This window comes from Miniopterus natalensis, chromosome 10 (genome assembly GCF_054644295.1).
Source record: "Miniopterus natalensis isolate mMinNat1 chromosome 10, mMinNat1.hap1, whole genome shotgun sequence".
Lineage (NCBI taxonomy): Eukaryota > Metazoa > Chordata > Mammalia > Chiroptera > Miniopteridae > Miniopterus > Miniopterus natalensis.
In genome coordinates this window covers 59,641,464-59,664,940 of record NC_142090.1, presented here as the reverse complement: position 1 = coordinate 59,664,940, position 23,477 = coordinate 59,641,464, and the positions used below count along the sequence as shown (strand labels likewise).

General features: G+C 35.9%; 1 protein-coding gene across 1 annotated transcript in view; it reads right to left on the bottom strand.

Annotated features, from left to right (window-relative positions):
* The window catches only part of VPS50 (VPS50 subunit of EARP/GARPII complex), a 96,567-nt gene extending 73,090 nt beyond the window's left edge, over nucleotides 1–23,477 (bottom strand). Inside the window, exons 1-4 of the mRNA XM_016218838.2 lie at nucleotides 23,372–23,477; nucleotides 16,835–16,903; nucleotides 1,895–2,017; nucleotides 714–785 (exon numbers count right to left, since the gene is read on the bottom strand). Of these exons, the coding sequence (XP_016074324.1) occupies nucleotides 714–785; nucleotides 1,895–2,017; nucleotides 16,835–16,903; nucleotides 23,372–23,404 (297 nt within the window). The 5' untranslated portion in view covers nucleotides 23,405–23,477. The remainder of the gene's footprint in view (nucleotides 1–713; nucleotides 786–1,894; nucleotides 2,018–16,834; nucleotides 16,904–23,371) is intronic.

Here is a 23,477-nt window from a genome sequence, read left to right as displayed (position 1 = left end):
TAGTATGGGAAAGGCCTGGGGGTGGGGCAGAGGCGGGGTGGAGGGGGTCAATGGGGGAATAAAACAGGGACAACTGTAATACTTTCAACAAATTTTAAAACATTAACAATACCACATACCACAACTATTTAACCTTCTACAGTATAGTCAGAATTTTATAAAAGGAGCTCAGCCTAATGTGAGGAGAATACAGAACCACAGAATTTTACAGTATTAGAGAAAACGCAGGCCTAACCCATCACTTCACAGATATAACAAAAGAGATTGAACAAGGCTAAGTGACTTGCCCAAGGTCACACAATTAAACAGTGACTACAGTTCAGACTTCCTGACTCTTATCCCTGTATTCTCTTTGGACATGTTTCAACTAGAAGTGGGGACCTTTTATTTTGAGGTAAAAATGGACAAACAAACAAAAACTCCATCACAAAACTATGGGTAGTTTTGCATGGCAAGGAGCCTAAAGGTACTTAGTAATCTGAAAAAAAAAGTTCAAAATTCTTTGATCATGTTTAGGATTCCAGAGAAAGAACTTCAAGTTTTGAATAAGCATTAAATTTTAATATAAATGTATCATTTGAGTCAAAGCCATGTTAAGTAAGATTTGTTTAGTATGTTACTGTCTTAGTTAAACCATAAAAATGTGAAAACACTGCACCTTTCTGCTGTGTTTCATTTGCAGTTCCGTCACTAAGAGGTGTGTTTTTACTTACGGCAGCTTGTTGTTGTTTCAATTTGTCTCTGTACTCCTCTAATTCTTGCAAATTAAGAACAGGAGGGAGCTTCTGAAAAACAAACCCATTAGAGAAAAGCAAAATAAATTGTTTAGTTCGATGTCATTTACCTGTACACCTCTGTCTTATGAACTATGCATACAGAACAGTGTCATATCTCATTCGCGTCCGTTCGTCCTGTCCTCCCCACCAGACTCCAGACACAAAAGCCTACACATCTTTGTTGCCCAGCACTCTGGTGCTCCTCACCCAACCCACCATCTCCACTGCTGCCTCCAACCTCCAGGAAAGCCCCCTACCATTGGGACCCCTGACTCCTGGGTTGGGAGACAGTGCTTCCATGACCTGTGACAGGAGAACATGAGGAAGTCCCTAACCTTAATCCCCTACTCTACCAGCACAGGTACATCCCTTCTCCTCCATGACAGAATTAAAAACCTATTTCCCCTCTGAAATACTATGAGTAGTAACTTAGCACTACAGAGTGATGGTGATAGTTGTTGGGGTACATTCTAGATGATACACTGGCTTTCGAAGGATAGCATGGGAAACTAAAAGTATATACCACCGTGTAGGTGTGAAACTCCAAGTTAGACTCCAAGTCTCAGTCAACTGATTGATGAAACCTCAAAATGAGTTGAGGAATGACTTCGTATGTACTGCATAGAAAGAATGTATATGCACATTGTGTTTGGTTTTGTCTAAAACCAAATTTTACTATTCTTTTTTTTTTTTGAAGTTGCTATAAATTTAAAATGCCAATGTTGTAAAAATTATGGCATAGGGATATTTATCATGACTAAACAATTATGTAAATATATATCCATGATTAAAAGTCGTAGAGCTTTTCTAAACATATTTAGTCAATATAAAATAAAATAGAGGCAGCATACTAACATATTGTATGTCAACAGTTAAAAACTAAAAATGCAGAAATGTTTCCTGGTCCGATATTCTACACCTGCACTTAATTTTACATTTTTAAAAATAATTTCATCTTTAAACAATGCTGGCAGTTCATTTAATCACAATTTGGTCATTATAGACCAATCCTAGTATCAAAAAAATAAAACATCCCTAAAAAGCATTCAAATCTCACAAATTCAATCACTGAAAAAAACAGGCTTTAGACAGGTTTTAATGATATATATTTTTTTTACCTCCAGCTCATATTTAACAATATCAAATGAGTCTGTAGAAAAATATATTTGTTCAATGCTATTGATTAGTTCTTGTTCAGCTTGAGGGTCACTAGGCTGTTCTCGAAGTTCTCGGAATTCCTCCTTTAAGGAAAAAAAAATCACAATTACAGTACTTGCAGCTGTTATAATTCTACCTGCATGGAAATAAATAATCATCTTTCTTAATAGTCACAAATTTCCAGGGAATCATTCTGACAAAGGAGACAAACTGACAGAAAACAGGAAAGTTCATAGAAAATTAGGAAATAACCAAACACAAAAACTACTCATCTACTGAAGAAAAAACAGCCAGTTTGGTAATTCAGATTTTGTTTTCAATTCCTTGTATGTCAACTAGTAGTTGAGCGAACTCAGATGTTTAATGAAAGGAAAAAACAACCATCTAGTATCTGTCATACATATATACATATCACATATATACATGTATTCATCATTTAACAACATTCTAAAATCTGTCTCATCACAGATAAACAGGGAACAACATCTCAATCGCTTTTGGGTCACAATCAGCATTGGAACCCTGAGCAGCAGACGTTTCCTTTTGCCAAACATCTCACTGCTCAGCTAAGAAACACTGGCTCCAGAAAAGCTTCAGAAGTTTAGTTCTGAAAGTCCATGAGACTTTCTTCAAAGTGTACTAATACTGCAACTAATGATATGACTATGACCTAGTGCTCTGATAAAATGCTCTTTTCTAATAATATAGAATAGGGCTTCTATGACTGTATATAACTAAAAAGAGCTTGATAGACAAATCCCTACCCCTAATGCCAGCATCCTTAGCCTATGCAATTTCACTGCATAATTGGATAAACTTTCAGTTAACTGGGAAATTTCAGTAACCACACTAATTAATCAAGACATTTATATGTATATATGTATATATATATATATATATATATATATATATATATATATATATACACACACACACACACATATATATATAACAATTTAGTCATTTGATTATACATTTAAGTACACAAAAAGAAACTAGTATTTTAAATCATTTTACAGTCATTAAAATAATACTTAACAAAAATTCTTAATGAATGTTTAATTAAATACACAAAAATTATATGGTCAATTAGAGGACATTATTTTCCAAATAGAGGTACTCTAGATTATTTTATTGCAGGGCATAGTTTTTTCAATAAAAAGAAAGCCTCACATAAAAAAAGAGCCTCATAGCTTATATATTTGTTAGGCTTTAATTTATATTTTAAATTTGTAAATTTATTAACTATAAAATTATCTCCTCTTAGTAGATCTAACCTAAAATGTTAGAGCAATAAACCTGAAACTCAAGAGGATATTATTTGTTTAAATTTAAAATTCCAGTAAACTGAAAAGAGGAGGCAAAGTAAGTTCATGACAAAGAAAATGCCTCTTCAGTACCAAAACTCAACTTATAAAATACACTAAGAAAAGGTCAAAGATACAGCCATCACCAATTCAGTATGCAATTAGATACTATGAGCACAGTAGGAAATCAGTGGGGGCTTTGTTGGGGGGTAGGGGTGTACATTTACAACACCTTAATCTGTGTAGTACCCTGGACAGTGGCGCTGAAGAATGATTTAGGTTAAACCCATACCACTTGCAGTATTCCCAGCTAGCCTATCCACAGACAATCCCTGCATCCAATGGAAATGTAAAATGACACTGAGACATGAAATGGGAAAAGATGTCAGAAATTCCTGGCAATCTCCCTCCCTAAAAGCCCACGGGTTTTTGAAATACAAACTTCAAATGCTGCAAGCCAAGGATGGGAATAACATCCAAGTGAGAATATGGCTATGTTGCCTCCTAGAAATTCCACTGTACCATTAGCAAAAAAATGTGCTTGGTACCACTCAAAAACAAAAACAAAAACAAAAAACTGACGGTTACAAAAATTGCTCAGATTGAAAAACATCAAGTATGGAGCTAAACAAAAAACTGAAATAGACTGGAATGAATGAGCACTTTACCTTAAATGCATAAATGCCAATGATATATACCTACATGCTGAGGTTATCCATATATCACCTAAATGGCTGGTCTAAAGGTAGACACTTGGGTTTTAGTTGCAACTCTGCTATTAACCTTGGGCCATTTACTTAGTTTCTCCAGGTCTAGTTTTTGTCACCTATAAAGGACACACACACACACACGCACTCAAAATGACAGTGAAACAAATATCCAAAGCTATAAGAATGTCAAAGAGAAGACATGATTTCATTTATAAATATCTCATAAGTGTACATTTCACATATGTGATGAATCTGTAAAAAAAAAAAAAAAGTACAATCTGTGTATGTATATAAAAGGGCAAATGTCATTTCTTCCTAGAGAACTAAGCAATTAGATCACAGAGAGCAGGCAAACTCGTATAATTTCAAAGGACTGACATGTAACACTTGCCACTCTAAGTAACATGGAATAAGGAAAGGGTAAGATCCAGAAAGGCAGAAAAAGAAATGCAGCACCCAAAGGAGGATTCGGTCCAAAACAAATGCCCCCTCTATTTCCACAAAATACCCTCTCCTTTCACACAACTTAGCGGTTCCTGTGTGAAAACACATATCTGAGCTCATTCAGACTCCATTCTGTTTGGAATCCGACTGCCTATTTATCCCCCTGCGCTTGTAGGCTGTAAGGCTTTCTAACTGTTCTCCAAAGGTATCACTGTCAGTGCTGCCTGCTCGATCGGATTAACACTTGAGAACTGAGATTTCTTCTTATTACCCCATCACTACGCCCTGCAGAGCCAAGGAGTATCTACACTGTAGATAATAATCACTGATCCAACTAAAATTAATTGCACCATGAGTTATACTTTTTAAAAAGCATTATAAGAAGAAAAGAAAGGAAAAACAACATATTCTTGTTTTGATAGTCAAATTTTTCCACAAACTCTGAATCAAAGGTTTATTTCTTCTAACTAGAAATAACAATAAATGTTAAATGATTTTAGGGATATTTTATGCATGTAAATTAGAAAAAGAACAAAGCTTCTAGATTGCATATTCTTATCACAATTACTCCACAATTTTGCCATTATATAAACTGGTTTCCTAGGACTGGAGATGTACAAAAAAGCCTAATTCTTCACCTAAATCAAAACCAAATATATATACGTATGAGGCAAAATTTTACGTAAACAAAACAAACAAAAGATTTCCTACCAAAAAAATTAAAAGGCAAAATCAGGGGAACAGAATAACAAGTGAAACTCCTTATACCATATTGAAATATGTCACTTTTTTCAGGTACAGTAATATTAGATACTTAAGCTAAGTTGGGAATAAAATATTTCAGTCTTACAGACTGCGATTGTATTATTTCTAAAACTTTTAAAGGATTTTATTTTTATAGTAAAATTTAGTAACTAAAAAATACACATTATTAATAGTGGTAGAAAGGTTCTGTAAAATTTGAAAATTCAAAAATAATTTGTCAACAACTACAGACCATCAAATATGCCACAACTTGCCTGCCAAGGGTAATGAACTACACCTAAAATAAAGAAAAGTACACCAATGTCACTCCAGAATTAAAGCTACAGTACAACTACAATTAAAGTAATAAACTAAATTGTAAAGGAATAAAAACAAAAGTTCTTTTGGCAAAAAATAAAAATTTCTCTCCCATACAATCAGGAGGAAATAACCTGCCTACTTTCAAAGCTCTATTACCTTACCTTTCCCAGTGAAGCCATATATTTCAATTTAACATTTTTTACAATTCCCATTATATAAAAATCCTCAACACTAGGTCCTACGAAACAAAGATGAGTAAAGTACAGCCTTCCTCTCAAACAGCTGCTAAAGTAATAGGAGGGAGGTGAACAACAATGAGGCAAAGCAGAACCTAAGGGAGAAAGAGACAAAACAAGGGGCGTCAAGGGAAAGCGAGTTCATGTCTGACGGAAGAGGCGGCATTTAGAGAACATGAGAATAGTTAAAATTTCAAATTTGAGAAATTGGGGAAATATGGTTACAAATATAAAAGCACAGGATATGTAAAAACAGTGTAGTGGGAAAGCATACAGCAAGCTAAGCAACAGAGGGTGGCTTCTGCAGGGTAGAAAAATGTCATGGGGAGAGTGTGCATGTACCCCAAGAGGCAGTAAAATGCAACAATTGAGATTTTTAAAAATGCAACACATTTTTCTATATACTAGAACCATATTTTCCCTTAATAAAAATAAAATATATTCAACACTTATATCACTGTGCCAGGTGCTATATCAAAGAAGGATAAATATCCAATATTCTTTACATAATAAACCCAGCAAGATTATTTTAGGAACGTGGTAGACAACAAAGAAGTTATTCGATATTTCAGAGGCTGTCTTTTCCAGCAGTTACAATGCACTATAAGGCTGCAGACAATATTACCTAGCCTATTTTTCTATTTAGATAATCTCTGAGATAAAGACTCATGAACATACACATAAAATGCACATCTTAAATGGAACTATGAAAAATAAAGAAAACAATCAGAAATTTAAGTCAACATTCTAGCTAAGCCATTATTCCTCTCAACATAACAACAAAAGGTATTCTAAGAACTGAGAATTCAAGTCTATAAAACAAGTGGAGCCCTCAAGTGTAAGATGTTACAAAACATTTCCAGTATATTTATGGTTTCTAAGGAAGTAGGCTGTAACTTTACAAAGCAATTTCTCACTTAAGGGTTTATCTCTTAAGGGAACGTATTCAAGTTTAGGAGGGAAAAAGAAAAGACTACAAATTTTGCATTTAACCACTACTTTCAAATTATACAAAATACCACACTAATTTAAAATACCAACCCAAGTTCAGGACTTTCAATCCTATTCAATTTTATAAGTATAAAAAGTTAGTTATAAAGAACTTAAAGATTCTCCTTACCTTATTAAAAAAAAATACTCTCTTTAATTCTGAAAAGTAATTTAACTTAATTTTAATCCCACAGAACAGCTTGGAAGCTTATAATCTTCAGCAGTAGGTTTTTATTCAAACTAAAAGATCAACGAGAAATCTTCATTTCACCTTTCGGGTTTCAAAACCCCACAGAAAATTTATGAAGTAAAATATGAAATGCAAACCAACTTCTTTCTGCCCTTAGCTTATTAGACCACAATTGACATTACATACCTGAACGGCAGAATGCACTGTGTTGGGAGGGAGTAGGGGATAAAAGGGAGAAATTTTACACTTGTATAGTATGAATTTGGGTTTCCCAAGATATATTTCATCAAAGGTATTTTTTTTTTTTTTTTACTGTTTGTATTTCTTCATCGGTCAATATAAGAAAGTTATTCTGTTACAATAATTCGAAAAATGGAAATCATAGTCTTCTCAGAGTTAGTATCACATGAGAGCTCTAATTGAGAGCAAAAAAAAGTTTAGCTACCACAATCTATACAGACCTAAAAGGAAGAACAAAAGCATAAATTTTCAGTATTCAATCAGCATTATAAAAGTCACATATCACTGATCAAAAATAGGTTTTCTGTTTTCAAATGAAATAGGATTTAAGATCATTGACATCCTAAAACCATACAAATACCATAAAAATTCGTAATGAATTGCCAGATGTCTGATTATGTGGGGAAATGGCATATTTTCTTAAAATCCCACTAGGACGACAATACTAATCAATCAAAGCAGCGGTTCATCAGTTTGTATTTGTGTGTTGTAAATAAAACATAGCTTTTAAAGCCTAGCCTGTTTTTCTTCAGTCTTTTAGTGCCATCTAGTGGAATATCAGTGAGGTTACAATTTGAAAGGAGGTTTCAGCAAAATGATTTACACATTTTTATAAAAGGTTATAAAAATAAGTGGCATTATTTTAATTCAGCTTTATAACATACATAAGTGATACAAATAATGTATTTTAATCACTTTCTATATAATAACAGCATTCTAAATATACACAAATTTGTTTTTAACGATATTTCTTTAAAATATCTTTAAAATATATTAATATAGATCATGAAATAAAACTGATTTTATTCATAGAACTGTACTGAGTTATTAACATGCACTAAAACACAAAATTAGAAAGCAAAAATTTCATATTTGATACTCTGCCAAATATTTTTACTTCTCTTAGTCAATAATTATATTTTAACAAGTATTTCCTAAATGTATTTCTATGAAAAGAAAAACATTAAAGATAATAGCTTTAGAGATTACAATTTTTTTAAGCTATATTTAAATTTTTCTCAGCTTCAGTGAACAACATCAAGCATTTGCCACATGCCTGTCCATCTGTAAGTTAATGCTGAAGCAAAGACACATCACAAATTGAAGTAGAGAAAGAAAAATCCACTGTGTAACTCTTAATTTTGTTTTTCTTTCAGATTTCAAATGTCTTATCAGAGCCTCTCTCTAAAAGAACTATCTATTCTTAGAAAATACATCACACCACCTTCAATCCCAGTGTCTAAAAACCTCAGTGTTTCAGATTACTTCACATTCCACATCCAATAAAATCCTCAGTCCCAATTTTGCTTTTTAAGTGTCTCTCACATTTAACCCTACTCTTTTCCTAAACCTCATGTTCTTACCTTCTTTTTAATCAGTATGCTACTGTCCAGGATTTCCACTCAAAAATCCACCTGTACACTAGTTATCCTTCTAAAACAAATTAACTGCCAACTAGAAGGCCCTGCACTCACTTCTACCTACTCCCAGTCCTCTCCTAGTTGTGCTCCCACTGTGAAGACTCCAGTATAGACCTCTATTGTACTTCCACTATTCTGCAATGATCAAGTTCTACTTGTCTTTCCCACAGAGATTGAAGCAGGAACAGCCTTATACCTCTTTGCATCTTCAAAACTTAGGAACTGTGGTTCAATAATTGATTGCCAAATGCACTGTGTGAATGATCTTTTGTGATTTGCTCTGAAAGAAGAGTTAAAATATCAAAGCATTTGAAGGCAAGAGGAGCCTAATTTCATTAATGGTTAAAAACAACACAGCTAAATATTGTTAGCCATGAATGCCCAAGAAAAACTCTAAATGATTCTGCAAATGCATGGTTAGAGTCCCTCTTGGTACCACCTGCAGAAGATACCTGTTTTAAATGACATTTAATAATCCTAAATTAGAAGTTTTTATCCCAATCACTAAAGCTAAAAAAGTCTCCAATCATAAAGTTCAGAACTAATCCTGTCTAACACAGACCAATATACTTATCTTCCCTAAAACCGCTCAGTGCATTCTTTTGAATATATATATTTTATATCTCTCATACAAATATTACAATATAGAAAATATAAAATATCGAGCTAAAAGGGCTCTTGAAAATCATCTAGCCTAATCACATCTTTTCAAAGATGAGGAAACAGAGTCAAAAAGCAATTAAAGTGACTTCCCTTTAATAAGCTGAATGTTTAACTCACTGTTTGAATCTAGCTCTCCTGACTCTTAATTCAGCACACTCTACTCATATCGTGGTAAAGTCCTGAAAACAAAGCTCTGTAATTACAATTAGTGTGTGGTTTTCAGATTCTTTTCAAAGATGCTAAGAAGTCACGTCAAATCCATTTATCTTCTCAGAAGAACTTTAATTTTAATATTATTATTTTGTAATCCTCACCCAAGGATATTTTTTCCATTGCTTTTCAGAAAAAGTGGAGGGAGGGGAAGGAGAGAAACAACGATGTGAGCGAGACACACCAATTGGTTGCCTCCTGCTCATGCCCCAACCCACGTATGTGCCCTTGGCTGAAATCGAACCCAGGACCCTTCAGTCCACGGGCCGATGCTCTAATCACTGAACCACACTGGCCAGGGTTCTCAGAAGAATTTTAAATGCTAGTAAACATTCTGCCCAAACTCCCAGAATGCTATAAAACAGAAATGCTACAGAGTAGGCAGGTACTAAATAAATACTTGTGGGACAGATTAAGTATACAAACAAAAACACTTTCTTTTATTTAGAAAAATATATTTTCAAGTTTGAACTGCAACAGATATTTCTTTTGTCCCCTTGCCTTATATTTTTCTTTTATGAAAAAAATCAAAGGCATAGCTAAACCAATCATGTAATAACATAGCTCAGTCCTATTTGTTTTTATAAGTTAGTGAAATCAAGGCCTTAAAAAAAACCTTATCTTTAAAGAATATCAGAAAGCAGTATTTCAGTAAAAATGCATAAAACAATATTAATATTAGTATTCTTTTTCACATTTATGATATGTATCCATTATGGAAGTGCTATGGAGAGTAAAGTCTAAATGTAGATTTAAAAGGTTCTGAATAGTTATATTTTATTTTTTAATCAGGATTTAACAAATACTCTCAAACACAGTCCTAACAAATTATGTAACTACTAACCATGTAGCTACTGTGATTATTATATACCATAATAATTTTTGTTCATAATCCTTGTAACCAATTAAGCAAAAACCTGTCACATAATTCAAAAAGTATAAATTTCTTTAAATGATTAACAAATTTAGTCAGTAAACACTACATCAATTAATTTCTTATACCCTTACCTCTGCATGAAAATCCCATTAATTTTAAATATAACAATTCATTTCCCAAAAATGAAATTTCAGGTCATCACTAACTCTTCATTCTACTTTTTTGCACAAAAATTATCTGTAAAACTTCCATTTTTTTTTTTTTTTAGAATAATAATTCCTGTACTTCCCCTTCCTCCATTCTCATTATCAAATCCTCAGATTGGTCAATGGTTCCTAAATTTGACTCCACATTTGACTCACCAGGGATCCTAAACACTACTGACACCTGGCTCCAGCCAGACACTGTAAATTAACTGGAATGGGGTATGGCCTGGTAATTCTAATGTGCAGCAATTTGGGCACCACTGACCTTGGCTCTAAACTATTAAGCTAAAATTTTCCTTTCCTATAGCAAGTTCTGTAAATAATCCTAATTTTTTTTTTTTCTATATTATTCTCTCCACCAAAATCCCAAATTTCCAGTATATGGGTTATTTGACTTACATCTCTCTTAAAATGGGATACAGTGTCATTTTGTCTGTAAAATGCAAAAACCGTACCAGATGATTTCTAAGGTTTCTTCCCACTTAGAATTTATATAAATCTCAAAAAACACCAAATCAACAGTGCTTTCTGGGTTACCAAGCACACCTGATGCCCTTCTTCAGTTTTCCTTCTACCCTCCTTTTGCTAGTGAGTTGAACCATATGAAATGTGCCATTATTATACCATTTCATATGATCCATCCTAATATCTTCCTCCTACTTATCCTTTGTACTAGAACCTTTTAATGTAACACAACCCAAGCTAAGTGATTTCTTTCTAGAAAACCCCACTGAAATTGTAATTCCTTGTCACAACTTAGAAAGATATTATGACAAGAAAAGGAAATAGAAATGGACCCATTCCTAAGGACCAAGAATGCCTTTTTTAATGCTCTACCTATACTTGAGTGAGGTGGAGCTACTAAATGAAGTTAATGTTTAAAAGTTTCTCTAGCCGTGGCCACATGGCTCAGTTGGTTAGAGAGTCATCCCAATATACAAGGTTGCGGGTTTGAACCCCGGTCAGGGCACATACAAAAATCAATCAATGAATGCACAAATAAGTGAAACAACAAATCGATGTTTCTCTCTGTCGCTCTTTCTCTCTCTCTCAAAATAATCAATAAAAAATTAAAAGTTTCTCTACACAGGTATTTTACACATTAACTACTTAAAAAGCATACACTGGTGTTCTTGTTTGTTACTTCTCGCACTAGAATATCAGGGGAACTTAAGCTAAGATAATGTTCTATTCTCTTATTGAGGCATAATTGATATAGAGCATTCATTTCAGGTATACAACATAATAGCTTGATATTTGTATATATTGTAAAATGATCACTACAATAAGTCTAATCAACATCCATCACCATACACAGTTACAGAATCTTTTTCTTGTGATGAGAACTTTTAAGATCTACTCTCTTAGCAACTTTCAAATATGCAATACAGTATTATTAACTATAGGTACCATAATGTACATTACATCCCCTTATTTATTTTATAACTGGAATTTGCAACTTTTGACTCCCTCCACCCATATCCCATTTCGCCCATCCTCTGCTCCCCACCTCTGGCAACCACCAATCTGTTCTCTGTATCTATGAGCGTGGGTTTTTTGGGTTTCATTGTTATATGCCACATATAAGTGAAATCATACAGTATCTGTCTTTCTCTGTCTGACTTATTTCATTTGGCACAATGCCCTTGAGGTCTACCCATATTGTCAAAATGGCAAGATTTTATTCTTTTTTTTATGGCTGAAAAATACTCCGTCGTGTATGCATATATACACATTTTCAATCCACTCACCCATCAATGGACACTTAGGTTGTATACATATCTTGGCTATTGTAAACTGCTACAATGAACAAGGGGATATAGTGTTTTCATTTCCTTCAGATAGACACCTAGAAATGGAATTGCTGGATCATATGGTAGCTCTATTTTTAATTTTTTGAGGAACCTCCATAATGTTTTTCAATAGTGGCTACACCAAGTTACATTCCGACCAGCAGTGCACAAGGAATCCCTTTTCTCCACATCCTTGCCAACACTTATTTCTTGTCTTTTTTATACCAGCCATTCTAACAGGCATAAACTATTATTAAGTTAAAAAAAATACCTACCTAAGCGTCACTATTGGGTGGCTTGCTTTTTAAACATATATATACCGTAGGCATTTTCTGTGCAATACATTTTATCGTTTAAAACCCAAGCTTCAAAATATTGTGTAACACCATTTTTGCAAAAGAAAAAAAAGGAGGGAAGAACCCACACTGACTACTTCATGCAAAATAACCCCCAGCTTCACACTATTTTCTTCATAGTGTTTGTCATAATCTGCAATCACCGTTTACTGTCTTCCCTCTACTTGAACCTAAGTAAGCTTCCTGACAACAAAGGATTTTTGTTTTTTGGAAAAGACTTTTGTCTTTGCCACTGCTGTATTATTGCCAGTCCCTAGAGAATATAGCACAGAGTAGATGCTCAACAAATTTACTGAATATGCACAGGGAAAAGATCAGGAGATAATGTTAACCTTGACTGTGTGGGTGATTTTTGTGACTTTCTTTTTGGTACTTTTTCTGATGTTCTTTGTTCACAGTATATATTACTTTTTTTTGTTAAAGGAAAAGGTTATTTTAAAATAATAACTTTCAATTAATATTTTATATTTTGTTGAAGTGCTTTTAATAATTTGAAACCTTAAAGATCTTTTATAAGCCATTATAGTTCAGATCAAGAACATTAATTTTAAAGCAATTACATAAATATAAATCATTTCATATATATATCATCACTAATCATCAAGGAAATGCAAATCAAAACCACAGAAAAACAGTACCTCACAACTCACACCTGTTAAAATGGATATTATCAAAAAAACAAGAGATAAGTGTTGGCCAGGGTGTGAAGAAAAGGAAACCCTTGTCCACTATTAGTGGGATTGTAAACTGGTGCAGCCACCATGAGAAACAGTATAAAGGTTCCTCAAAAAATTAGAAATATAATACCATACAACCCAGCAATGCCTGTTTTGGGTATATAATAAAAAAATTAAAATAGGATCTTGAAGAGATACCTACACTCCCATTTTCATTGCAGCATTATTCACAACAGCCAAGATATGGAAATAACCTAAATTTAAGTCAGTGGATGAATGGACACACACACACACACACACACACACACAAATAGTAGTATTCAGCCATGAGAAAGAAGGAAATCCTGCCATTTGCAACAACATGGATGGAGAATGCACGCACACACACACACACACACACACACACACATACAAATAGTAGTATTCAGCCATGAGAAAGAAGGAAATCCTGCCATTTGCAACAACATGGATGGAGAATGCATTATGAAGTGAAATAAGTCAGACAGAGAAAGACAAATACTGTATGATATCACTTATATGTGGAATCTAAAAAAGCAAAACTCATAGAAAGAGAGTCCAGAATGGTGGGTACCAGGGCTTGGGGGTGGGGGAAAAACTCATAGAAACAGAGTCCAGAATGGTGGGTACCAGGGCTTGGGGATGGGGGAAATGAGGAGATGTTGGTCAAAGAGTACAAACTTACAGTTATAAGATAAGTTCAGGGGATTAATTTAAAAATTTTTTAATTAAAAATATATAGGTATGACCTAACGATACGGTAACATATAAGTTATGAAAAATACTCAACATTCAAGTTATACCAAGCTATTGAGGGGGAGCAGAGTTTGCTACCCTAAAACATGTCTTTTGGGATATTGATTATTTTAAGCTGGTCATTTTTAACACCTTGCTGATCAGTCTCGAGTATACATGTGTTTCCATGTCCAAATGTTGCTGACTGGTCATGAGTTAACTCTTGTCTGCACTTAACATTAATTTAAGTAACTTTAAACACCTTGCTAATCAGTCATGACAGAAAAGTAGCCGGTTGCACGAGCAAGTTCTGGCTCAAAATAGCCAGTCAGTAAGAAAAAGTCAAAAAGAAACTTTGACTTTCCTCCTAACTGCCTAAAAGAATATAAACAGAGGGCCTGCTTAAGGAAGGGAGTTATCATTATAGGTGACTAAGTTTAATATGAACTAAATGTGAAACACAGGGAGGAAATTAGCAAGATCCATTTGACCAAAGTCATCTCTGTGTCCCTCTGTTAAAGATGGCCCAGCAAACATTTGGTTACCAAACATCTGCTTTTCTATCCCAATGTGAATTACTTCCTGCTGACTGAAGTCCCAAACCACTACTTCCCCTTTCTCTTTAGCTCAGGATGGCATATAAGCTTCAACAGCCCCATTCGTCCTCTAGTCCCACATTCTTATGGAACCCTGTAGGTACATACATAATAAATTTGATTGTTTCTCCCATTAGTATCAAGTAAATTTGATTACTAGACCAGCCAAAAGAATTAAGATGGAAAAGGGAAAAATTTCCCCTAGCCCACACTATGCTGTGTAGGAAATTTTTGAACATGAGTCCTCTTAACTCTTAATTTCAGGACTGACTGCAAACTGCACCCATATCAAACTTAGTCTACTAACTAGAGCTTTGCCACTCAACAACTTTGACGTTCCCAAAACTACCTAGAGTAGAAGGCAGCAGTCTGGCTCACGCTGCAACACTTGTGATGTTTCAGGAGAGAACAAACAGGCACAGGAAGCTTACAAGGCTTTCTCAGCGTAAGGCTAAATATAAGCTTAGAGCATTAATACCGATTTTACTATTAACTTCTACAATTTAACTAACTTAGCTTCTTAGTATATGTCAATGAGACCAACGCCCAGGCTTAACCTTCACCTACTCATTTACATTTATTGACCTTGTGTTCCCAGACTTGTCTCTCTACCCAGTGCCAGTCATCTGAAAAGTACACACCACTGGTTGCTGACTGGGCTAGGGTGGGAACTCAGTAAGAAGGCCATGAAATGAAAGCATCACAAATTCACTTGCTACCACCACTGGAAAAACATCACGGCTCATGGTTTAAAGACAACAGAAAGTTCTAATGCAACACAGGCATGTGTTTTTTGTTTGTTTTTTGAACCCTCACCCGAGGATATTTTTTCCATTGCTATTTAGAGAGAATGGAAGGGGGGAAGAGAGAGAGAGAAACATAGATGTGAGAGAGATACTCAATTGGTTGCCTCCCACATGCGCCCTGACCAGGGCCAGGGATCAAGCCTGCAACCCAGGTAATTGCCTTTGGCCAGAATTGAACCCGGGACCCTTCAGTCTGAGGGCCAACGCTCTAACCAGAGCCAAACTGGCTAGGGCCAGGCATGTGTTTTTTAAAGAGGCTCTATTATCAATTTTATATTAATTCTGAAATATCTAAGGCAATCTAATTCAAGGTGTGTTCATAATACATGATAATATTTTTTTCTTAAGTCAAAGAAATAAAGAGATTTATTTGTCAATTAGGAACTATGGTTATCTCTTACTTCCCAATTTTATCATACTATATAAAACTATTCAAAATGCCTAAGGTTTTGTCTGAGCCACCTAATGCAAAATGGTTGGCTAGAATGTTATCATATTTGGAGAGTATGTTTGGGTCTGACCGAAAAAAAAAGACTAAGCAGTAAATACAAAATTCACTTTGGGGGGTAAGGAGGTGGGAAATTATCCTCTTAAGCAGCTGACACTGAGGTGTGATATGAGTCCTTCTCATTGTCAATGCCAGCCACAGAAAACAAGCAGTAGTTTCAAATATGATCCTCAAATTGAAAATCACAAGAGCGTACATTCAGAAGAACAAGCTTTAATCTGTGATGGCGCTGCTACTCACAGAGGCAGCTCCAAGTGGCAAGGACCCACAGTGAGAACCAGCAGGGATTTATTTACTTAACAATGGTTAATAATTCTCCTGAGGGGAAGCCAGCTAGCTTTCAAATAACACCTATTAAATTTGTAAACTGAGAAGCTCACATGAATATCTGAGGATTAAAATCTAAGATATCTGCAATTTAGTATAAGTTATGCTTTAGCTACTTATTCAAAAATCCCTGTTCTGTAACAAAAACATAATTATGATTTTTTGACCCACAGTGTTACAGCATAAAGTATATTATTTCATTTTATTTCTCCAATTACAGCAGATAAATCAATAAGTTTCACATATATATATAACTGCTTTCAGGCTAAGAATTTGATACAACATTAAACTCTAAATTTATCAACTTCACATTTTCTGCTTAACTATAATGAATTATACTGCATCCCAATGAGTAATGAAAGCAAAAACAAGTCCCAAGCCTCCTGTACTATAAAAATTTACCTAGCTTATCATAACAATCATCTGACTGTGGGAAGGAAAAGTATCTGTGAATCAATTATTATCCAAAGACAATAATATTTTCTTAAGGAAGGGAAAAGTCATGCTACACATGTAGATCAATACCTTTCCAGGGACTCGGAGACTCTCAATGGCACCAAGATCACTAAGGCTCTCTGGAGGACTTTTCAGACCCTTAAAAAAAATAAGATAGAAAGAACTTTAATTGTGCTGCAGAACTATAATATGATAGAACATACCTATTAAAATAGAAATCACCATTTTAAAAATAGAAATTTTCCTGCTTTGAAATATATGGAACCTATGTTCTAAAAACAACTGGCATTTAATACACATAGTACTATTATTCCATCAAGTAAAGATGCACTTTGGTAGTTAAAATAAAAGTATCATATGGCACATCAAAACTAATGGTTGAAGTCTAATTTAACTATGATTTTAAAATAACCAAAAGAAAAACACTTGAGTGACAAAAAGCATTCTATAAAAGCACTTATCTATTAATTATTACCAAATTCACCTGGTAAAATGGTCAAAGTATTAGGATTCACAGATTTTAATATACCAACCAAGCAAATCAAAGATTTTAAAATAATACTAATTGCTTAATTAATATGTAAGTAATCCTTTGATTTTTACCTGATTCTTTCTCACCAATGCATCCAATTTATATTGCTTTCTACCAATTCTTTACCTCTTTGGTACCTGGTACTTTCTATATTCACATCAACAGGGATTCTGAAGGTCTCATTTGTGCCAGATAAAAATTATCAAGACAGAAAGACGTTAGCAATTTAAATTTTCTTTAAGAGCCTTTCTTTAAAAATAGGCTATTCAAAGCAGACACCTAAAGTCCCTATAATGTTAGTCTATAAGCAAAATTAGCTGGTACATGAATTTGAGGAGAGGCTTAGGCTACAGTCAAGTTTTTGTCCTTCAGGTACCTTTTATTGGCCCTTTGATACTCTTAATAATCAAAATATACTGTACATTTAGGTTGACTATTTGAGACTTAAAGCAGAACTTGCTTATTTTTAAATTTTAGAGGTGTGTATGATATCTTCCCTATTGTAAAATACTGTGCCATGTGTACAATTTTTATGACAAGGTGCTCTGCCTCACCCTCAAGTCTTCCATTACCCACAGAATACTCCACCCAACCTTCTCTCTCACTCTCTTTCTCTGTCCCCCTCCTCTTTCTCTCTTCCTCTCTCTCTCTTCTTCTCTCTCTCTCTCACACACACACACACACATACAACACCTTCTAAAGAAACCAATACTTCCTTTCAGAATTAACTCCTCCATGCAGTCTTGCTAAATCCCTATGCTTCAAAGAACACACTATTTCTCGGTATTGTCCGAGAATCACCTCCATCAATACCACCAGGGAATTTTTTAAAGAAAAGATTCCTGGGCCCCACTACAGATCCAATGAATAGGTATTTCTGGATTGGGGCCAGGAACTGCACTTTAACAAGTGACCCAGGTGATTCATATAATCACTGTTTTATAAATCCCACTAGACATTTTCCAACACAACACTTCTGCCAAAGTAGTGAAGTTTTAAATATTAAATATATCTCTTTCTCTCCCAGACTAAAGTCCCAAGAGAAGGAAGACAACAAGTGTTATTTGCCTCTATAGCCCAGTAGCTAGCAAAGTTACAGGGACAGAGTAAACACCAAAGAAATGAGTAAATTATTCAGCAGAAGTCCTTGGTCAGGCTCCACTCACCAACTAATTATAACATTGTTCCCATGGGAACATGTGGTTGACTTTAAAATGAAGTTTTCAGGGAAGTTTGCTGGAATAAGAGATGCATACTGAGGTTTCCTGTCTTACAATGCATGAGGAAATGAAAGTATGTAACTACTCTTGCGCGTTTGTTCTCCTTGTCCCAATTTCTCACCAACAGTCGCTCTGAGGGCCAGGCATCAAAAGTCGTAGAGAAGGCAAGGTCGGGTTAGAGGACTAAACTTCTACATATTATACACATGCACATATATACATACACATGTAAGAGAATACAGTTTCCTAATTTGATTCAAAATCACAACCATCCTTAAAATATATTTTTAAATATAATTGCCATGCCTTTTAAACTAACATTTTAAAAAGTATAAATCTGTTTAACCAATCTAACAGTAATCCTTGGAGGAATGTATCACATGTAATTTTCTCTTTCCCCAGAGCTACTGGGTAAAGAAACCAGTGCCTAAAATATAAACAAGTGACATATATCATTATCTCAAAAAAGGCCTTACTTCCAAATTAGTCACCACATACAATAATTTGCCACTAAAATATGGCAACTTTCCACCAAATGTACAGAAAATAATAAAAACTGTAAATGCTATGTACATGTTAGGAAGCAGGGGAGTGCAGTGATTCAAGGCATGGGCTCTGTGGCCTTGAACAACTTACATAACCTACCTGTTTTTTCTTCTAAGGTTGGTGACACTAACTCATAGACTATTATAAGGAGCAAAGGAGATAATGTACATGAAAGTCCAAAAACAGTCTGGTACATGGCAAGCATTCTTTCTTTTAATTTTTTTAAATTGATAGAGGGGGAGAAGGGAGAGGGAGAGAGAGAAACATCGATGTGAGAGCAAAACACTTATCAGCTGCCTCCTGCACACCTGCTACCAGGGACTGCGCTCACAACCCAGGCATATGCCCTGACCAGGAATTAAACAGGCAATCTTTGGCGTGCATGGGATGACACCCAACTAACTGAGCCACGCTGGCCAGGGCAGGGCAAGCATTCTTTAAGTGTTAATCATTATTCTAAATATTGTTGTCATCAGAGAGAAATGGTTTCCTTTTATCTTATCAAAACAGAGAAGAAAAATTACACAAATATCTCGAGCACAACATCTGACCCTCTCCTGTACTTTAGGATTACAGATCTTGAAAGCTTTGATTTGCAATTTTATAAATTTCTACTAACAAATATAAAGTCATCATTTTTATTTTATTTTCACCTCTCTAAAGCAGAAAGTCATGGTTATAACTGTAGTATTCTGCCTTTATTAAACTGAAACTTTCACTGTAATCATTAACCATTACTTGACTTTCTTTTATATTTGGTTTTTGTTTTGATAATTTCCCCATTTAAATTTATATAAAATTCAGCACAGATAACACTTGCCTCTGCACTTTATTTTTTACCCAAATCAGACTTACATTTCAGAGTACTTCCGTTATATCTACATGAATCCTCAATTTCTATTTATGAGACCAGCAACTTATATCCCAATGATCAAAAGGAAGATGTGTGATTATGTGTTTCCTCCTTTCAGCAAAACTCAACAGTGCTTAAACCCAGTCCTCAGTTTCTCTCCAACTCGCCCTAATCAGACTTTCTCCCCCACCACTTCACAGTAAGTGCTGTTGTCAAGTAATCGATGACCTCCATGCTGCTCAGTCCAAAGGCAGATTCTTATTTTTGCCTTACGTGGCCCTTCTGCAGCATTTAACCCAGCTGATCACTCCCTCCTTGTTTAAATTCTTTACTTGGCCTCCAGGGCCCACTCTACTGGGTTGCCCTCTTTATCCAACATCCATCTAACAAATATTTATTAAGCATCTGTTATGGGACAGGTGCTCGTTGGGATGCTGCAGACTTCTTAGCTCACTGGCTGCTCTTTTGCAATCTGATTTGCTAGATCCACTTCTTTCTCCTGACCTTGTAACACTGAATCCTCAAAAGCTCCAACTGTGGACTCTTGTTTTATATCTACACTCACTCTGTTGGTGATCTTGGCCAGTTTATATACCTTCTATATGCTCGTAGCTCCCAAATTTTTATCTGTACCCTGGATTTCCCCTCAGAAATTCACTCTTTTAGCCAATTGCCTACTTTATCTCTCCACTCAAATATCTAAGAGGCTTTTAAATGAATGAGTCTAAAAACCTCCCTTCCCTCAATCTTCTCCTCCCTCAGCCTTACCCTTCATTAAACGGCAGTTCCATTCTTCTAACTGCTGGGACCAAACCATTTGGAGTCAACTTTGATGCTTCTCTTTCTCTCACAACCAAATCCAATCTGTCAAAAAATCCTGTCAACTCCACATGTACAACATATCCACAATCCAACCTTTTCTCAACACTTTCACCTCTAGCACCCTGGTCAAGGTCCACACCCTCTATCACTTGGAATACAGCAAGAGCATCCTTATTGGTCCCCCTGCTTTTTTGCTCATTTACCTGTTTCAGTCTATACACATATCTCACACATATTGTGGGTTCAGTTCCAGACCACCACAATAAATCACAATAAAGTGAGTCATAATCTTTTTGCTGGTGGAGGATCTTGCCTTCAATTTGTAAAAAACACAACACCTGTGCAATAAAGCAAAGTGTAATAAAATAAGGTATGACTGTATTCTTAAAACACAGGCCAGAAAGATCTTTCTGAAGTATATGTAAAATTACAGTCCTCCTCTGCTTGCTATTTCAATCAAAACAGAGGCTATGAGGGAGGAGAAATGTAGGAGACAAGGTCAGGCTGAGGTTCTATGGGATCTGGATTCCTGCTCTCAGCTCTCTGACCTTATCCTGACCTCACCTCCAAACAAGCTCCTGCCTCAGGGCCTCTGCATTTGCTTTTCCTTCCACCTGGAATGCTCCTTCCCAGATACCCCACGTGGTTTATTTCCTCACCTCCCTCAGGTTTTTTACTCAAATGTGGCCCTCTCAGGCAGGCCTTCCATAGCACCCTATCTAAAATTATAAATGACCCAAATTGCCAACAGCTCCCAGGACTCCTTGGCCTCTTTCGCTCCAGAACAGTTATCACCATGTCTGCCTTAGCCCTTGTCTGTTTGGTTCACTGCCGCATCCTCCAAACTTAAAGCAGTGCCTGGCACGCAGCGCTCAGCAGACATTTGGTGAATGAACTGAAAGAACAGGGGCCAGCATAATCAAGAAAGCTGAACAGCAGAGCTTGCCTAAACAAAGGGATCAAACAAAGCCTGCTCTCCCACTCTATGCCATACCAAGGTCCTGGGGGAGCTGATGTGCCAAAAACCCAAGTTTCAGAGACCTTAATTTCACATTTCTCCCCATGAACAAAATATTACCATCATGTTCTGTAGCTTCACAAAAAAGAAACAGCTTTGTGTATATTTATTTGTAATACTGCCCCATTTAATCTAATAATAAACAGTACTGAATAAAATCCCCCTTGTAACTTTAGGTAGCACCCTACTTTTTTATACCTCACAGGTTCATGAATTGTGTATTACTAATGATCAAATATGTGGAAGCCGAGCTTTAAACATACATAATTAGGATGACTTTAAAACTCTTAATTTTGCCTCACTTTTTACATAGGATAGTTGTAGCTTTTCATATGTGTTCTCTAACTTCTTTTCATTCTAAGAACAGATTTCACCTGGTCATGTCTAATGAGCAACTGAATGAAGCAGGACCCGAACTCATTCACAGGTAAGAAATGGTCTGAAGCATAACAACAGTACTCAACAAATGTGAAGGATTGCCAAATGCCACTACCTGCTTACTGAGATCTTGTGTTAGTTGTAAAACTTTCTTATTCTATGCTCGTGACATTAACAATCTTATTTGACAGGAGTAAACTAATCATGTATTGTTCCCCAGAAATCTACAAATGGTAACCTGTTCGGGTGTCTCTCAAATAAGAATTTAATCTGGAATTTGTATTCTTTTTATATTCAACAACAACAAAAAAGCCACAAATGAACCTTTCATTAAATGATTATCCTCCACATTCTCCACAGTTCTCAAAACCACATTGACTGAAAAATCTAATCCCAAATATTCTTCTCATATTGAAAGAATAAATAATGGCCAGTTCTAGTGTAATATTAAGTTGAAATAGATAAAGCTATCTAAAACCAAGCCATGATCAATAAGAAAGGGAAATTTCTCCCACTTCCTGCTTGAAGGAAACTGAGGCATTATTAGGAAGTCCCCAGCATTTATGAGATGGGATAGAAAACTGCCAGGTTTTATGCATGAATTATCATTCTGACAAAAAGAAAAAAATAAGACTTTTATTTTGCCAGGACAATGATAAAAAGTAGCACTGCACAAAGAATTTTCACATGCATTAGCGTACCGATGACCCTCCGAACAGAACTGTGAGATGGAATTCACAAAAACCATCCTCATTTCCAGAGACTTGAAGCTACCACAAGGTTTGGGGACTTGCCAAAAGTCGTAAAGCTGCCAATTCTGTCACCAAATTATCCGCTGTTTTCACTCTTTCCAGGTCACCTCTATGGCACAGATCTCACCTCCCTCACCAAGCCACCTGCTCCGAGGCGACAGCCGGCTGGGGACAGGGGCGCCCCGGCCGGCGGCTGGGGCTGTCAGTGGGGAAACGGCACGTACGGGAAGAGGGGGACGAAGGCAGCGCCGACTCCCCTCCTTGACCTCATCTAAAGAAATGTTGCTGGGACGCCGCTACCCTCAGGGCTCTGATCTGGGGGGTACTTAGGTGAGCTTTTCGGGGTGTGCAGCGGCTTCCGGTATCCCAGACACCTGCCACCACCTATAACTCAGGTGTCCGCACGGCGCGGCCCAGGGGCAGGACGTCTCGGCTGCTCCGCCAGCGGAGATGCAGGCGGCCTTTGCTCGGCCTCCGCGACTTACCTGTCGGGTCATAAGCGATTTGATTTTTTGCATGTCGAAATCGTGAGAGAGGTAGCCTGCCGCCAAGAACTAACAAATCACACCAAGGCGCCGGCCCGCTGGCCCC